This window comes from Enhydra lutris, unplaced genomic scaffold (genome assembly GCF_002288905.1).
Source record: "Enhydra lutris kenyoni isolate GAN:26980312 unplaced genomic scaffold, ASM228890v2 scaffoldscaffold27, whole genome shotgun sequence".
NCBI lineage: Eukaryota > Metazoa > Chordata > Mammalia > Carnivora > Mustelidae > Enhydra > Enhydra lutris.
Window position 1 is genome coordinate 8,859,707 of NW_019154111.1, and position 18,578 is coordinate 8,878,284.

Sequence of the window (18,578 nt, forward strand, 5' to 3'; positions counted from 1 at the left end):
AATCACAAGCATAGTGGATAAGCATTCTAATAGGGGAAAAATAGGATTTAATAAAAATGAATAAGAGGAAGGCCATCCAAGTGGGAACAGAGAGGCGGACTATCTCACAATCTTGGTGATGAGTTAATAAACACCTCCGAGAACACACCTGATCCTGCGGGCCTCCATAAACGTGTATCACAAACCATATGAAGGACCTGGTGCTCAACGTTTATAACGTAATTAAAAGGAATTCTAATCAGAGAAAGCCTTGGTTTCCGGAATTCTGGTTTGCTCAAAGGTTCTGGGTTTACATGTTGGCACAATGGTTGGGATACACAATCTGCCGACTTTGACCTTCCATTCATTGTGTTCTACTTACCTACTTATCTACAGGTTCAGCACCCCTATATAAGTAGGCATAATGGCACTCTATACTTTTTTATTCTAATGTTAAGTTTTAATTTATTTTTGTTACTTCAGGGTATTTAAAATATATTAGCAAATAAATCATTTTATATATTTGGATCCCGGAGTTGTTCAAATGAGGGATGGAATTTTAGATATCTAAATAAATAACCTGTTTCGAATAGTATTTACATTGTTTGAACATGTACAGCTTAAGGGAAGGCGAGGCATTAGAAAATAATTTGCATCGATTCTTCTTGCTGTCCGAAAAATCTTTGCAGTCCCCTCCTCTGGTCACCGACAGACATTACTAATCTAGAAGTAATTGCTTTGCCATAGGTTAAAAATTAAGAGGAAACCAGTTCGAAAGACCACAGTGGCGGCTCTAAACCTGACTCCCAGAAACCTTTAAAAAGTCTTTCAGCAACCCCCCCAAAAAAAGTCTTTAAGCCCAGCTGAAGAATTTTTTTAAATGGTCCTCATTTGTTTGATATTCTCCTCTATTTTAACCGGACCATGAGGACAAAATGTCTCCTCCAGAAAACTGGAGTGCAGTGAACGCTAGCCCAAGGGAAACAAAAGGAAAAGCGTTTGCCATCATTTCTCTTCTCTTCCTCACGAAATGGGCCTCAGAAGAGGCCTCCCCATGTGGAGATGAGGCAGTGGAGGTGCAAGTGGAGGGAGTTGCGGGGGGGCGGGGGAGGCGAGGAAGGGAGCTCTGGGCACCAGGTGCCCCACCCCCATCCTCATCCCTGCTGTCGCAGCCGGTGGCCACAGCACGAGCCTGGCCTCAAATGCCACCATGCTTCACTAAAAACGCATGGATTTTACAGCCCTTGGAGAGTGATGTCAGCGGTCAGTGAATGAAGGTGAACATTTGGGGGAATAAAGGACGACAATATGCAGGGTCTCTCTCACAGTGTGATAAATGGCAAAGAAACCGATGAGCCTTCTCTGTACCTTTTCAAGCTTGCTGAAAATGAACAGCCCCAAGGAGCAACAGCCGACATTTTACGTCGTTCCCGGCCAGTGAGCACACTTACCCGTACCGGAAGTACGTGCTGAACTGTCTGCAGAGGCGGTGAGCAAGTTCTCGTTTCCCACAGGCTTCAGGACCAGCCAGCACCAGCATGGGATATGGGGCGTCCAGGCGGGGGAGAGTGCTGGAATACAGGGCAGGCAGTCACAGCCGGGTCTGGTCACATACACAGCCAGCAGGCAGGGTCTCCACCCCAGTCACCCCTATCAGGGTCTCCAGCCCAGTCAGGCCTAAGTCAGGGCCTACACCCCAGTCACGCCTAAATCAGGGTCTCCAACCCAGTCACACCTAAGTCAGGGTCTCCACCCCAGTCAGGCTAACGTCAGGGCTTCCACCCCAGTCAGGCCTAAATCAGGGCCTACACCTCAGTCAGGCCTAAGCCCGTGACTGAGCACCTGCTACCAGCAGGCACTGGATAGGAGGCTGGTCCTACTTTCCTGAGCAAGGTCGTGATGATAGGTCAAAAATAATATTCAAAGCATAGATAATAAGTCAAGTCCAAATGCATGTAAATTTACTTTACCCACATTTTTAAAAGGAAAAATATGGTAAAATGTGTTAGTTCTTAGTTGATCAAGTATTTCCCTAAGAACTTCAACATGAAAGAAGGAAGACTGCTCTCTGAGAAGTAAGTTTTAATATCTATGCCCACTGAATTAGAACACAGATATGCAATGAAAATGGTAATAATTAAAATTTACCTGAGCAATCAATATGTCCCAGGCACTATTCTAGGAGTCTGGTGGGCATTACCTCATTTACCTAATATAATAATACCTAATAATAATAATAATAATAATAATAATAATACCTAATATAATAATACCTAATAATACCTAATTTTTACAGGAAGTGGATGAAGATGTTTCTATCATTATCTATGATTATCCCCGTTGCATACACAAAGAAATTGAAGTACAGAGAGGTCAATTAACTTGCTCAAAGGAACATCTAATGGCTAAGAGCTAAAATAGGAATCAAGGCACGGCTTCTGCGCCGGGAAGACTGGACTAAGGAGTGAAAACATGCTGGCTGAGGTGTGTGAATTCCACTCGTGCCACAACTATAGAAATACAGAATAAGATATATTTTAAGAATACACGCTAAGGTATAGATTCTATGAAGAATGGAGGTGGTGGCAGTATAATTTTTCAATCTCTCTGAACATTCACAGGGGAAAAAACACAAAAAATGGAAAAAGTTAACAGCAAAAGCCCATGGATAACATGTGTAACAAAACCAGATGAAAAAGTTTTTCCATGAACCAAAAGCCCACAGAGCCTTGTACATTGCAGGGATCCACGCGGGGGGATGAAATGGGGCAGCAAGTGACATGCCTGAAGACAAAGGAACCCCAGCAGGGCCAACGGATATCCACTGGAAAGCAAACAGGCTGAAACTCTACATGAACTAAATCTGTACATCCGTATTCATAATAGCTGGATTTGTAATAGCCCCAAACAGAATCAGCTCAGAAGCCTTTCGAGAGATGAATAGTTAAACTAATTGTGGTGCGTCCACACAAGGAATATGACTCGGCAAAAAAAAAAAAGGGGGGAATGAATTGTTGGTATATCCAACAACTTGGATGTATCTCCAGGGAATAAGGCTAAGTTAAAAAAAAAAAAAAAGCCAATCCTAAAAGGTTATACATGATATGATTGTTTGTATCATATTCTTGAAATGACAACATGATAGACGTGGAGACTGGACCACTGGCTGCCAGGGAGTAGGGGAGTTGAAGAGGAAGGAGGTGGCTGTGGCCCTAAAAGGGAAGTGCAGGGATCCTTGTGACAAAACTCTTCTGTGGTGGTGCTCATACGATCTAGACATGTGGCAACACCGCATATAACTAAATGCACCCACGAGTACATGCAAAGCTGGTGAAATCTGATCAGGCCGGTGGGTTGTATCAATGTCAAGTTCCTGGTTTTGATATTCTGCTGTAGTTACGCAAGGTATCACCCCTAGAAACATCTAGAAACATCTAGAATTTCTCTGTATTATCTCTTACAGCTGCATGTGAACCTAAAATTATCTCAAAGTCATACACAATTTATGAATCATTGAACACTATGATGTCCTATATGTGGGCTAATTGAATTTAAATAAAAACAAATAAAAAATAAAATTATATGAAAGTACAATTTTTAAATGATTAAAGAGAAAAAAAAATTGAAAGTGACAAATATTGAGTATAGGCAAAGGAGATCTTCTTTCTGAAGGAGAAAACCAAAGCAAAGGAACAGAACAAATATTAAAGACCATAATTCAAGAAAACTGTCCTGAAATTTAAAAAAAAAATAAAACTATGCATTGAAAGAGTACACAGCATACCTGAGTATTAGCCCAGAATGACTAATATTAAGACACAAGTCTAGCAAAATGACCTGATTTTAAAGAAAAAAAAAATCACTCAGCTAGAAAAAGAGAACACATGACTTACAAGGGAAAGGAAGTTGTTTTTAGATTTTGATAGATGTTTTGCACCACCCCCCAAAAAAGAGTATCATCTTTTATATATTCAAGGAAAAAGTGTGAGTCATGGATTTTAAATATAACAAAAATGACTTTCAAGTATAAAGGACAGAGAATATTATCAACATATAAGGAAGGGTTCAAGGGATACTATCCCATAGCACATCCTAAGGAGTCTACAGGAGAACAAGCTTCGCACACCCAATTAACTCAGGAGACATTAATACAAAGGCTGATGGGAAGCCATAAATGTGCAGTTATCCACAGAAAAAGACAAATGACAGCAAAGGGGGAAATATGGTGGGTGATGGATACACGTTCTGACAATATAAATATGGTACACTATTTTTAAAGTGGGTGATTGACACTTACATAAAATATATACAATAGGCAAGTTCTCAGGGATAGAAAGGAGATACAAAGTCTCCAGGGACCAGGAGTAGTGGTAGTAACTGGGCTGTTACTGCTTAGGGGTTACAGCTTTTGCTGGGGGGTGGAGGGATGAAAAATTTTGGAAACAGGTGGTGATGATGGTTGCCACACAGTGTAAATATAATTAATGCCACATAGTTATACACTCTAAAATGGTTAAAATGGCAAATTCTATGTTATAGATACTTTACCACAATAAAAAATGGGGACAGGGTGATGGGAAGAGCATAGGCAAAATATTATTTCAGTGTTTTCGGCAAACATGTCAGTGGTAGTATTAGGACTGATACTGTTGTGCTGCAGTATGGGATTTTAAAAAAGTAATTATGGGATATTCTAAATCCATCTCCCTCTGTGTTTTTGATGTGGGAGGAAAGGAGGACACAGATGTAATAGAGAGGAGGATAAGTAAAAGCTCAACTATCGTCTTAAAATTGAGTTGTAAGTATCAGTATGAATTCAGGAGATATTTTATCATCTACCTATAAATAAATATGGATCTATCTATATAGACTAGATATAAGCACATTGAATAGATGTGGACAGAGACATATAAGTAGATAAACAGGATAGATAAAATAGACCAGTGGGTGATTGGATAGATGGGTGGATGGCTGGATGAATGGATGGATGGTTGGAAGAAAGGAAGGAAAGAAATACATTCTTAGGTCTGTCCACTAAAAAGCCTAACAACAATGACCAACTCAGTAGCAATGATTACCTCTAGCAACCAGGTTGTGACTGGGAAGTACCATTTCTCACTGAAACCAACCAGGGCTTCTTGGAGAAGTGGTTAATTCCAGAGTATGGACAGGGCTTGTAGAAGATGAGCCTGGAGGGCAGGAGAGCAAGAAAGCTATCAGTGACCACCAGGCCAGAGTCAAGATTCTGCCATGTAATTTTAGTATTGTATCCTCACCCTCATCGCACCAGAGGAAGGGACAGTGTTCCCCAATAATGCAGCATAAGAGTGCCAAGGTCAAGAGTTAGGGTTCCCTGTTAGGGCCAGCCTGGGATGGGCAATGGTAGTCTTGCCCCTGTCTCCATGAGTTTCTCACAACAAACACTGCTTCATTCTGGAGCATCTGGGACTGCTTGGCCATTTTGCTCTTGTCTACTCAGTAGCCACAAATGATGATGAAATACGTGTTTTTCAGACAGTGCTGTAAATTTCTTTGATACATATTTTTATATAAATGTACCCTAAAGCATGAAACAACTAGCAATCTCATAAACTAGGAAAGAAATACAACGAGGACATAAATGCCCTTCTTTTAAATCAGATGTGCTCTTCCAGATGTATGCAAATAAATGATAAATCAGTTTACCTAGAGGGCGACCATAAATATATAAAACTGTCAATGTCTATATTATTAAATTACATGTAAAAAATCATGTCCTGGATGCAAAATAAAACATGTGCTCTCTGTGGGAAACCAACCATGTGAAGTACAGAAGCAAATACCACATAAAGAAGGGAAGCCATTTATAATGAAGAGATTTTACAAGTATTTTTAAAATGCCTTTGGGTATTGATAGAATTTTTGCAATATACTTATAGCATAAATGGCCATCTGCTCCAACAGATTGTTTAAAAAGAAACGGAGAAACTGTGGTAAATCTGTCTTTGAACTTAGATGTGAGAGACTCTGTTCATGCGCTCAGCTAAGCTGGGTGACTCACGGGCTCAGTGCGATCGGTGTAAAGACGATCTCAAGTTTCCCTTGGGCTGACTGGGCTTCCTTCTATGGACTCTCTCATTGTTTGCATTCATGCTCTTTGGCAGGGCTATCCAGCATTCACTCACAGCTAAGGAAAAACTTAGAGTGGACAGAAATCATCACAATTCTCTGTTCATGAGGCAAAGGTCTATGGTTCTGTCCTACAACAGGAAAACGGACACATTTTAAACATGGCGTTTCACTGTCCTACATCATAGCTAACCACCATTCAAGGGGCCAGATGGTCAAGGGGAGACGAATCCACTCATCTCCACACCTGGGAAACCACCAGTGAGTGAACCCTGAGCTCAAGCATGTGACGATAATCCCTAAAACTGAGACAAAGAAAGACCCTCCTCTCAGAGAAGGCGAGGAAGGGATGAGTCACAAAACAGAGGGCTAGGGCAGACGGCGAGGATGTCCTGTGCTCACCACCCTGAGTTCTACCCTGGGGATCCCTCCCGAATACCTGTCAAAGATCCTCTGGGGCTGCATCACGCTGTTGACGACATGGGTCAGGTGATCTTGGGCTGCGACCACTTCAGGGGGAGGGTCGTATATATTCACAGCTGCAACCTTTTCCAGAATCAGAAATGCAAGAGGAAAACATGCTTCATTTCTTCAAAGAAGACAAGTCTTAAATTTTCTTGAGCAAAACATTCAAGACAGGCAACCGGGTACGGAAAATAACTTAACGCATGCTCACGACCTTTGCGCTCCAACGTCCTGTCTACTCTAACTTTCCCAAAACCTAAATAAGGATGGTTATCTTAAAATACTGAGCTGGAGTCCACGGGTCCCCCACTTCTTTCTGCTCTCCAGTTTGGGAGGGAAGACGCAAACACCAAACCTCTAAAGCCCAAGAGTACTTTTAATACAGTAAACACGCCCACTTTGAGCCTGAGAGGAAGGAATAAAATACAAAGTTCTAGATCCCAGGTCGTCGATACCATGGGGACGTGTTCCTCATGTCATCTCACCAGGAGCCATTCCAATTATCTCAAATTCTACCCAAACCTCCTCCTCTTTCAGCAGAGCTTCCTGTGTTCAAAGATAGGGGTCTTTCTCTCGCAACACAGACTTCTCTAACTGAATGTCCTTGCCACCCCTCTACATCCATGATCCTCGTGTACCCCACCTTTACTTAATGCAGGCTTTTGAACTGCACTCCCTTCACAAAACATTAAAGAGAAAGAGAAATCTAGGAAGTGCCTCTGAGTTTGAGAATAACAAGGCACTAACATCCGTAACTATTTTTAACCGCAATTTCCAAGAGGGAAGTATGAAGCAGAATATCGGCTGCTCTACATGCTTATAACTGTTTTCATGCTCACCTCAACTTTGCATTTAGTGTGAGAAATCCTTCGTTAATGGAGATTTCGGCTGTCACCACTCACTAAAGCAAGACAAAGTCCCACCCCGGTATGGTAGCAGGGAGGCAGGTTCTAGCGTGTCAGGTCCCATCACTCTGGAACTGTGTGTCCAGGGGGATCATGAATTTAAAGAGCAGAATTAAGGGTTTAAAATACCAGGAGACTGATCTGAGTACCTTTTGATTATATATGTAGAATGACATAATAATAAATTTCATTATTAAATGAGTGTTTAGAACAACATAGACAGAATCACACACCCTCCAGGAATGGTAGTTATCCAAAATTAACAGACTGCCATCGTGCTGCTGCCTGGAGCCGTGGAGCGCGGCTTCCGTCCCTACTGCTGGCCTGTTGACTGTGCAAGAGCAGCACCTTCGCCGCATTGGTGCTGATGCTCAGCTTTGCTGGGGGTTAAGACAGAGTAAGGAACCACTCCCTAAATAAGCCATTACTTCCCACATTGTCATGTGCGCCTCTTACTGATTACATTGGTCCCGTGGCAGGCAGCAAAGCCCTTGAGCACACTAACTCTCAAACACATGGAATAATATGATTACATACCTTTTCTTCCACTTTAATTTTCTTCTGGTCTAATTCTGTTAATCGTAGGAGCATAAAAATCACGAAGAACCAATATTCAGATTTTTCCTTGTTAAAATATGAAGAGGAATATTCAGTTGCCTTCCTTTCCCACGTGAGCAAGCGCTAGCATGCTACTCCCACAAGTAGGTGTTTCAGTTCTACCCTGTCGACACACACACACACACCCTCAAGGTGTCTACACTTTCATGATCACTAGTCCTCTCATATTAACTCACATGCAGACTGTGCCTTGTAGCTTTACAAAGCTCTTCAAACGTGTGATCTTGTTAATCTCCCTGTGACATAAGCAGGACGGGTATGACCATCCTCATTTCTAAAGAGAAACTAACCAAGCCTCAGTGGTGAAGCATTTCACCTTAGATTCTGTGGCCAGGGATTCAAATCCTGTCCTCTAGCTCCAAAGAGGTTCATTATTGCAAATAATGAACATTATTTATGACGACTTTGTCATTTGTTTAGTATTATTTTGTATTATTTTGAACTTGTACTGTTTGGAATTTATTTTACAATAAATATTATTCATTTATAGAACAAATTCTTACTCCCAACTCCCAACTAGCTGCCATGTTAGGATTATCTGGCTTTTAGAAATAGAATTAAAGTTTTGTATTAAGAAACATCTTTGAAGAGAAAGGTATTAGTGGGTGATGCATTTATAGATAAGAAATTACATGAAATGAACATACAAAGTATCCTTTTTGTCCTTTGATGGGCGAGTTGTGTATATAAGTGAGCTAATGCCCGTGAAAGGGTTTGTGGTATTTATTTATGCGCATGCGCAAACACTCCCCATGGCTCTAAAACTGGAAGGGGGAGGGAGGTTGGTGGCTGCTTTGTAAGTCCTGCTCCTTTCTTACCAGAAATGCTTTTAAGGTGGCGGCCACTATTCCCATACCAAGGACTGGATTTATTTTTTAATCTTGTTTTTCATTTTTGCTTGTGCTCTTTTTTTTTTTTTTCTTTTTGTTGGCCAGACATGTTCCTCAAGTTACACACACAGAAAAAGGTACTCAGAGGTACATTTAAATTCAAGAGTCTCTGGAAAGGGAAGGGAAGGGTATAGGTAGCAAAATGGAATGAAGGACAAATGGAAAAAGAGGGAGGGACAGAAGCCAGGAGAGAGAAACTATCAAGGGTAGGAAAGACAGAGGCTTAACAGTGGATTTTTGAATACCAGAGGTGAACAATCCATAGGAAATAGAGTATTTCTTTCTATAATCGTTTTTCCAACACCACCAATTTCCCCAGCTATATCCAGACCAATTACTATAGAGATCTGAGACCTTTCCCCTCGTACACCACAGGAACCAGTGTCTGTCTACACCTCCAGCATGGTGTCTTCTATGACATAAAAGGACATTGCTCCAGGGTCAGTGGCTGCGTCAGGTGATTTTTATTACCAGCTGGGATGAGTCACACGTGACGCCCCCCCCAACCCTCCCCAGGCCCCTCCCCCAGCCCCAGACAGGGCACTCCAGGCTCCACTGTGGCCTAGGGCACCAACAGCTTCTCCTTTGCCTAAACCTCCTAATTGTTTCCTTAGAGATGGAGAGTGAAGGTAAACACGGGGCATCACATCCCTGATGCTCCTTATCAAAAGTACCTCTTGAAGAATTCCAAGAAGGTCCTCACCCCCTCTCCCCACATATTCTCTCTCTCACCTGAATTGGATTTCTTAGAAAATTGAGAACCCGGAGGAGAGGTAGATTTTCAATGTATTCTATTTCACCCAGCTCGGCAATCTGTTTAATCAAAGAAACAAAGTATTATCAGTAGACTAACTGTGCAACCCATAATACAAAGTTCTGTGAAAGGAGCTGACTTGGATCTTCTAACGTCAACTTCTTTTAGAAACTGCTCTGTTGCGTAGCCCAGCCTTCTAAGGAGTATTCAGATCGCAGAGCACAGGAACGACCGCGTGCCGCCTCACTAAATGGGAACACACACAGCCATGTTTTCTTTTTTCCTGTTTAAAGAACAGTGAGCTGATCCTCCTCTCAGCCATATTTATTTTAAGGCAGAGATAACTTAATATGCAGAATCAGAGAAATAGGACAAAAAACGCAGGTGGGGGCTCCGTGGTTCTCTCTCCTAGGCCCTAATCCTTCCTAACCCTCCTGCTCCCCAGTCTCCCTCCCCAGCACTGCCTCTGCTAACCTGGCTGTTTGGGACTGGTGAAGACTTCTTACTACGTGTGCATGCGTAGCTCTATTGTTTTTTCAACAACAGGTAATTATTTTAAGGAAAGATAAAAACAGAAATGATATGACACAGTTCTTGATGTGGGTGTTCGCCTTACAATTTTTTGTTTACACCGTATCCTTATGTTTTATACTCTTTTCTGTGTAGGTTATGTTTCACAACTTTAAAAAAATGAAAAAAAGTTGCTGGTCAGTTCCTTAATTTGACCAAGGAGAAAGCTTGGGTTGCAGAATGCCTGAATTTCCTGCTAAACACAAACGGTTTTACTTAAATTTCCTGTAGTTAGCATAATTATAATTTTATTTCAAATGTGGCTATTAAACTTTTGCAAAAAAATTAATAATCACATCATTTCTATTTCTCCCCAGGTCATTCCTGCTTGCGTTGTGAACACTCTCCAAAGGTAGTGACCAATAATCCCGGAGTTATCCAAACACAAAACACAGCTCAAATTGAACTACTCCCAGAGCTAAATCAGGGGAAGGACATATGCACTATGTTCAAGGGATGCCATTTTCAAAGACGTAATATAAAAGGTAAATTCTGAGTCATCATATCGAACCTGCATTCGTTCTAGATGCTTATTAATAAGCATTTATCTGCTTATAGCAATGCTATGCTATCAGACACAGCTCTTTCAACACAATGGTTATATCCATTAGAGTGACATTTAGATCCTCTGCATGATAAAAGGATTATTTTTTAAATACCGTGTGATTCAGGAACGTGGAATAGTCAACTAGGTTCACACTGCTTGGTCAGAGCAGCGGGCTGATTTTCCTCTAGCGTACAGCCCCTGTGCTTGGACCCAACACAGATGCGAGAAGGGGGATGTTTTCCTGCAATGAGCATGTCTCACCACTAAGTCCTGGCCATGTGCCCTGGCACACACTGCTGGTGAGCGTGGAAACTGGCATGTTTTTCCTAAGAGGCAAGCTAATGGGTTACGTGTACATAAGCTATGAACCAGTGACCCCTTCCTCAAGAGGTTTGCACTGAAGAGATCATCAGACCGGCAAACATTAGATAAAGAACACTGGGCCCAGCATTTTTAGTAAAAGTTTAAAAATTCCTCAATTCTGAATAACCCCACCATTAGGTGATTAAATGAGTCATAGCACAGTCCCATAATAGGAACACTATGCACCCTTTAGAAGGGTAGAGATATCTCTGATAACTGACATGGAAAGATCTTGAAATGTTGCAAACAACATGAATAGCATGATCACGGACTACATAAAATTAGAACATGTCAGCTGGGATCATCTGGTCTTTTGAGAGTCACATGAGAGGGATCCAGTTCCCTTCCCACTAGCTCTTTCAAAGGTAGGAAGAGAGTGTTAAGGGGAGAGCAAAGCACGTATGCGCTAGCCCGGCTTCAAGATCCTACGCCTGCTGAATTAGCCACACTCCACAGATACCGGTTGTCCTGACTGTGCCCTTGGTCCCTCTCCTGAAGACCTCACCCTACAGCAGACCCATCCTCATGTCTTCTTCTCAAATGCCAAACCCAGGGCTGTGTGCCTCACAAACTATTCGTTACAGTAGGTGTAGGGGTACAGCGCCCCAAATGACTTGAAGTGAGACATCGCCGGAAAGGTTCTATTCCTGGAGGGCCTTGAGCCATGTCACACCAGCAGAGCTGATCCCCAGATTCCAGATGCCCCTCTTCTCAAACCTCCTCTGCCACTAGGGGTTACTCCCAACCCCTAGCAGCTTGTCAACTTGAAATTCCTAGGGAGAGCAGTTTAGTTGACTCATTTCACTGTTTCCTCCTAGGCTCTGCTCTCCCAGCCCCAGCATCCACACTTAAAGCCCCCTGTGAGGGCTTTTTTCTTTGACTGATTGGCTGATTGATTTGTGAAATAATGACACTAAAAGAAGGAAAACAGGGGCGCCTGGGTGGCCTAGTGGGTTAAAGCCTCTGCCTTCGGCTCAGGTCATGATCCCAGAGTCCTGGGATCGAGCCCCGCATCGGGCTCTCTGCTCAGCGGGGAGCCTGCTTCCTCCTCTCTCTCTGCCTGCCTCTCTGCCTACTTGTGATCTCTTGTCTGTCAAATAAATAAAATCTTAAAAAAAAAAAAGAAGAAGGAAAACAGTGTTCTCTGAGTAACTCCCCAACCAATGTCTTGTTTCTAGAAGAAAGGCCTGAGGTTATCATAGAGTTAACATTTGGGAGATAAGTTTTAAATGGCAGAAATGACATCCATGCAAACAAGGACTATAGAGAGTGATAAGGGCCCCCAAATCACCCAACGATGGGAAATATTTGCAGAGGAACTTAAAAGAGATGATGAAATGTTCGTGTGAGGGTACAGCCATGTGCCAGCCACGAAAAGCAAGTAAATAATACTGACGGAAGTACAAATGATAAAACATCGAATTAATCATGAGGAGCAACAGCTAAGTTATGTTTCTGTAAAAATGACAAACTTTCCATCCCTGACATGGTATTCTCAGTAGTACTGGGGAAACCTCTAAGGAAATCTGTGCAAGGCATGAAGAACATTTCAAACTACTGTTGGTTGCTCCCCAACCTGCCCACTGGGAAGCCAGGGAATTATGTTATTGTTACAGACTCAATTGTTCCCAAAGGATTCCCTGCTTTGGGACACATGGCCACTTTTTCTTTAATAGAGTCTCCTGAACATTTGAAATTTATAAACTCCTTTACTCACTTAATGATACTTTTTTTTCCCCCTTAAACGTTTTCAAATGTAACTTGAAATGCCTCTTGAAATGGAAGAAAATGATATATTTATTCATGAGGTCTTTCTAGAGCAGCACTATCCAGTATGGCAGTTACTAGCCACAGGTGGAGTATGGCTAGGATGAACTGAAATGTGCCTTAAGTACAAAATACACATCAGATGTCAAAAGCTTAGCATGGGCAAGAGGTTATAAAGCTCCTCATCAATGATTTTTTTTTTTTTTTGTATATTACATGTTGACATGATGATATTTTGGATGTATTGGGCTAAATACAAGATATTATTACAATTATTTTCACATATTTCTTCTTACTTTTTTATTGTGGCTACTAGAAAACTTAAAATTGTATATATGGCTCACAGTTATGGCTTGCATTATATTTCTATCAGAAAGCACTCTTGGGGGTGCCTGGGTGCCTCAGTGGGTTAAAGCTTCTGCCTTCAGCTCAGGTCATGATCTCAGGGTCCTGGGATCGAGCCCCGCATCTGGCTCTCTGCTCAGCAGGGAACCTGCTTTACTCCTCTCTCTCTGCCTGCCTCTCTGCCTACTTGTGCTCTCTCTGTCAAATAAATAAATAAAATCTTTAAAAAAAAAAGGAAAAGAAAAGAAAGAAAGCACTCTTGTAGAGCATTATACTCTAGGCTTTCCTGAAGGAAGAGTCACCAGCATTTCATTTACTGTACTATGCTTCAGCTTTGAGAACACTGAGTCTGGAGGCAAACCATCCTACATTTGCGTCCTGGCTCTGCTCTTTGCTAGGCGTAGAATTTTGGGCATGTCACACTTAACCTTTCTGTGCCCCAGTTTCCTCATCCAGAAAATATGACAATAGTAGGGATATAATGAGGATTAAATGGGACAAAGGATGTGAAGCGCTTAGAACAGTGCCATGTGCACGGGTACTCAGCAAATATCTCTAGATGATCCTCTGATTGCAATTATTACTATTACTAACATGAATCATTATTCCTTCCCCTGACTTCTGAGATGCATTCAGTTGGGATTCAATGAATGCATTTCACCTTTTCAATACTCCCTGGATACAGGTGAGAACCATTTTCATGGTAATTTCACGAAAGGACACTAAACCTGTATGAAATAGAGACTATGCTGACTCCATAAGACACGTGGCACAGGGAACAAAAGTTAAATGAACTTTAGAAGTTGACAAAACAATTTAATATACAAATCAAGTCAAAATAAGGACTAAGAGTTTTGTCTGTGATTAAAAGTCTACTTTATCTATGATTAAAAGTCCCAGACCTAAAGATGGCCTTTTCTTGATGTTTAGACGAACAGGTGATGCAAGTTCATTGGAAAAAGAGTCATCAGACATAACTGATAAGTACCATCGTACCTGAACAGAGAAAGGTCTCCACAGCACCACATCTGCCCCCAGGTAAGACCCATGCCTCTTTCAGGGCCAAAGTTTGCATTTTCAGGAAGAAATAGTCAACTTCCTTACGATGTCTTTCCAAAAAATGTGACAAAGTACTCAGAATAAAATTGTATTGTAGACATTATTGCTTAAGTCATCAATAAACCATGATTACAAGCCCAAACACTTCACTGAAAATAATGTATAATAAGAGTGAATGCCAATTTTTATAATTTGTGAAACAAAGTTTGTTTTAAGCCAGATATGGAAAATTTGAGTCTATCCAATCCCCAACTCCTACAGATTAGGAACATACACTATTGTTACCAACAGAATATTGGACTATGCCTCTTCTCCTTAAATGACAGTCACAGGCAATACCAGCCTGAGGCTCTTCTCATGTTTCTCATTTCCCTGCTCTGACACTTCAGATACTCCCAAGGTCACCTTTCTATACAAAACTTTACATGAACACATCTACTTCAGAAAATCATGTCCACTCGATTGCAGATTAAACCCTTAAAACAATGTATCAGGAATCATCAAATTTTCAAAAATTAAGAATCGCATTAATTACAAACAAAACAGTCCTTCTGCAACTATTGCTCCTGGAGATTTTCTAGAATAATTCTAAGCTGGCATTTCAAATAAGAGCCCTGGAGAAACTAATAATGGATCCTAATATGTCCTCTTATGTGGACACTGAAACCAGGACAGATGACGTGTAACATTACCTTATTATCTTCCAGATTGATCACCTCCAGGAAGTCATGGTTCTCCAAGCCCTGGAGGCTGCTGATCTGATTGTGGGACAGATCCACGATCTGCAAGGCTTTTAGGTCCTCCAAACCCGTGATCTTCTCAATCCTGTTACTGCTCTACAATTGGTAAAATACATTCAATATCTTAAAAGCTTCTAGTAGGAAAAAGTATAAGGCCAAGTTTTCATTCTGGATACTGCCCAAATCTCCCAAAATCAACAAGCCATTCTTGTTCCCCTGCCCCCTCCCATTTCCACCAACCACCTCCCTAAACACATATATGAACACCCCAGAAAGAAATCCCAGTATTTCAGCTGGAAGAATCAGAATGTCATATTTTCACTAAAGTTCATGCAAGATGAATGTTCGAATCAGTAGGACAGACAGAAGCTAGGTAGTATAAGCTTTTAACATTGTTTACCAAAAGCCTGAAGACAGCATGACTCCATGTTTACCTTCAGAAACATTTAATCCAAGTCTTTCAGCTCCATCGTGTTACACCACTCAAATAGTGTGACTACCACAAATGCTTGGTTTTTAGGAACATTCTAAATATAATCACTTCATATCACGATGGCCGTGGTAGTCTGATTCATGGCTTGAATTATTCATGTTCTTCTGCAGGTTCCTCCTCTGGAATCTAGGCCAGACCTACGACTTCCCTTAAGCAAAAGAATATGGCAGAAGTATGCCAGTTCCAAGTCTAAGAATTAAGAAGGCCTGGTAGTTTCCCTTCTTGTGTCTTGGAGCCCTGCGCTGCCATGTAAGGACTCTAGCTATTAGGAGAGGATTTTTGGAGAGATCGCATGGAGAAGAGGAGGTCACACGGAAAGGGGCCCTGACACTAAAGAGAGGAAAAATCCAGCCATTCCAGCATCCCTGCTGAGCGCAGCCCCCAGCGAGTCTGCCAGCTGAATGAAGCAAGAGCAGCAGAAGAACCACCCTGCTGAACCCAGCTCAGATTGCAGAACGGCTGGCCAAAACCATGGTTAACGAGTAATATTTCTCCATGCACTACACTTGGGATGGCTTGTTATTCAACAATAGATAACTGTGTTCTTCAATAATTCACATATAAGCATCTTCTCAGACAATGAGCATAAAACAAAGATTCAGAGATTCTCTTTCCCAACCCCCGCGGACCATAACCAGAAATGACAGTGGCCACAATAATCTGCATTTTCTTGTGCGTTTTCCAACATACAGTTCCTTGGGTTTCTTAGCCTCAAAGTGTAAGAACATGTCACAGTAAATTTACACTTTCAGTTTTAGTTGGGAATCATAAAGACAATTTTGAGGTTTCAATTAATGACATAAAATGCCCATCTTTAAACTTTTAATACTTTTAATAAGCACTTAACTGAAAAATTAAATTACACATGCTCTTCCATCTACAGTATTTTTCCTGATATATGATTCCTGGTACATTGTAATAGCAAGAGCTCATTTTCATCCTATCTTTCTTAAGATTTCACTTCAGTAATGAGCAAGATTTGTAGTAATTAGTTTAATTCTGTGGCTCTTTAAAATATATTACTAGAATGTTGGTAATTTACAAAGCTGGGTGATAATACATGGGGGTTCATTAAACTATTCCCTTTTTTAAATATATGTTTGAACAATTCCATAATCAGAAGGGAAAAATACTCATAACCCCCATTTGCCTAAGTTAAGTCGAATTTCCTACTATTCAGAGTTCAGAAAAGTTCTAAAAAGTGTAATAGGAAAGGAAAAGAAAAAACTGCACTAAAGTTAACATAATATCTATACTAATTTAACTTATTGAAATAAGACCTCAATATCCTATTTAAAATATGCCCACATGTAAAATTTATATACAATACAGTTCTTCCCAAAGGACTTTGAAGTGTTAAAACTATGGAAGACAGACTGTAATAAATCTTTACAGCGTCTCTGCTGGCTTTCAAAGTGGTAGATGCATAAGAGTAGAGTGAGGCATAGAAACGTTTAATTAGTTAGCCTATGTTCATAAAGGAAGGCAGAATGGGGAGATACTCAGAATCACAGAATTTCTGAGTTGAAAGTTATCTAGTCAAACCCTTTATCTGATGCTGAAAAACGGGCACATTGCCCCTCAGAGTGGACATCCAGTTTCAGCGAGTTCTTTTCTTCTTTTCTTTTTTGTAAAATCATGATTAGCAGGGAAAAGGAGGCCTTTAGAGCAAAGCTATTTTCTTAAACAGATGAAATGAGAAATATTATTCATCTCCCCAATTCGGAAAGGAAAATATAAACGGCTCTTAGTAAGACAAAATGAATTTTAAAGTGTGGAATGTATTGTCCTCCCTTGCTCAAAGCAGCAGTTGACAGAAAAGCCCATGAGTGACCCACATTATCCCCTTCCATTTACTGTAAAAGCTGATGGTAGAGAATTAACTGGTTTGTATAGCGAATTATTCTTTTTTCTCTTAAAAAATGTAAAATGAATTATTTGCAGTAGTAAAGCAGTTGGTTTTCTAATTCCACAAACTAAAACATAAGAGCATTAACTGTTGAAACAAATGTGTATCATTTTATCTTACATATTTCATTAACATTTGTGAAAGAAACCCTTACTCTTCTCAAAAATTTTAAGGGAAAATGAATGATGCCATGGTCCATATTTTCTGATTCATCTTGGGTGACTGGGGCAGGGACTGGGAACAATCCCCCAAATTTATTTGTAGAAAAAATATGTCTTTTATGCTTTTTCTAAAAGCTGCGTGAGATGGGACAATCAACATGGATTACTTGTTTAATTATTGAAATAAACTCTTGGGATAAAAGTGCTATGTGTTAATCTTCTTTTTTTTTTTTTAAAGATTTTATTTATTTGACAGAGAGAGAGAGATCACAAGTAGGCAGAAAGGCAGGAAGAGAGAGAGAGGGAGAAGCAGGCTTCCCACCGAGCAGAGCCTGATGCGGGGCTCGATCCCAGAACCCTGAGATCATGACCCGAGCCGAAGGCAGAGGTTTAACCCACTGAGCCACCCAGGTGCCCCTATGTGTTAATCTTCTTAATCATGAGTTCAGTTCTCCTGCCTCTAAGCACACCCCCCTATCTCTTTCCACATACCATGCTCCACTTAAAGTTAATGGGAGCGCCAGTACAAAGAGATGTAAAGAGAAGGATAAGGTTCTAATGAGGTACCATTGGAGTAGTACACATTGCCAGTACTCCTTTAAATTATCATTTTTTGAATGTGACTTTCTTTTATAATTTTTAAATTTGCCCACCAACGTAACAAATTCATTTTCTTTTTATGTTTTGCTAACATGCGCTGGTGGACAGAAAACATGAAACCTTAGGAACATTATGAGACCTCTCCACGCCTCCAGTCCATCCTTGGTACTGGAACCAATACTTTGCCCTCACCTAACTCGCCGTGAGGAGTGAAGTCTCTTGAAAAAGTGTTCCAAGCTCAGAGAGAGAAAAATGAATACTAGCCAACCTTCCGCTATCTGTAGTTTAAATAAGACAGGAATAGT

General features: G+C 40.9%; 1 protein-coding gene across 1 annotated transcript in view; it reads right to left on the reverse strand.

Moving 5' to 3' along the window:
* The window catches only part of LOC111152100 (leucine rich repeats and guanylate kinase domain containing), a 105,229-nt gene that overhangs the window by 57,138 nt on the left and 29,513 nt on the right, over window positions 1-18,578 (reverse strand). Inside the window, exons 7-11 of the mRNA XM_022510406.1 lie at window positions 15,063-15,206; window positions 9,698-9,778; window positions 7,995-8,081; window positions 6,527-6,633; window positions 1,431-1,550 (exon numbers count right to left, since the gene is read on the reverse strand). Of these exons, the coding sequence (XP_022366114.1) occupies window positions 1,431-1,550; window positions 6,527-6,633; window positions 7,995-8,081; window positions 9,698-9,778; window positions 15,063-15,206 (539 nt within the window). The remainder of the gene's footprint in view (window positions 1-1,430; window positions 1,551-6,526; window positions 6,634-7,994; window positions 8,082-9,697; window positions 9,779-15,062; window positions 15,207-18,578) is intronic.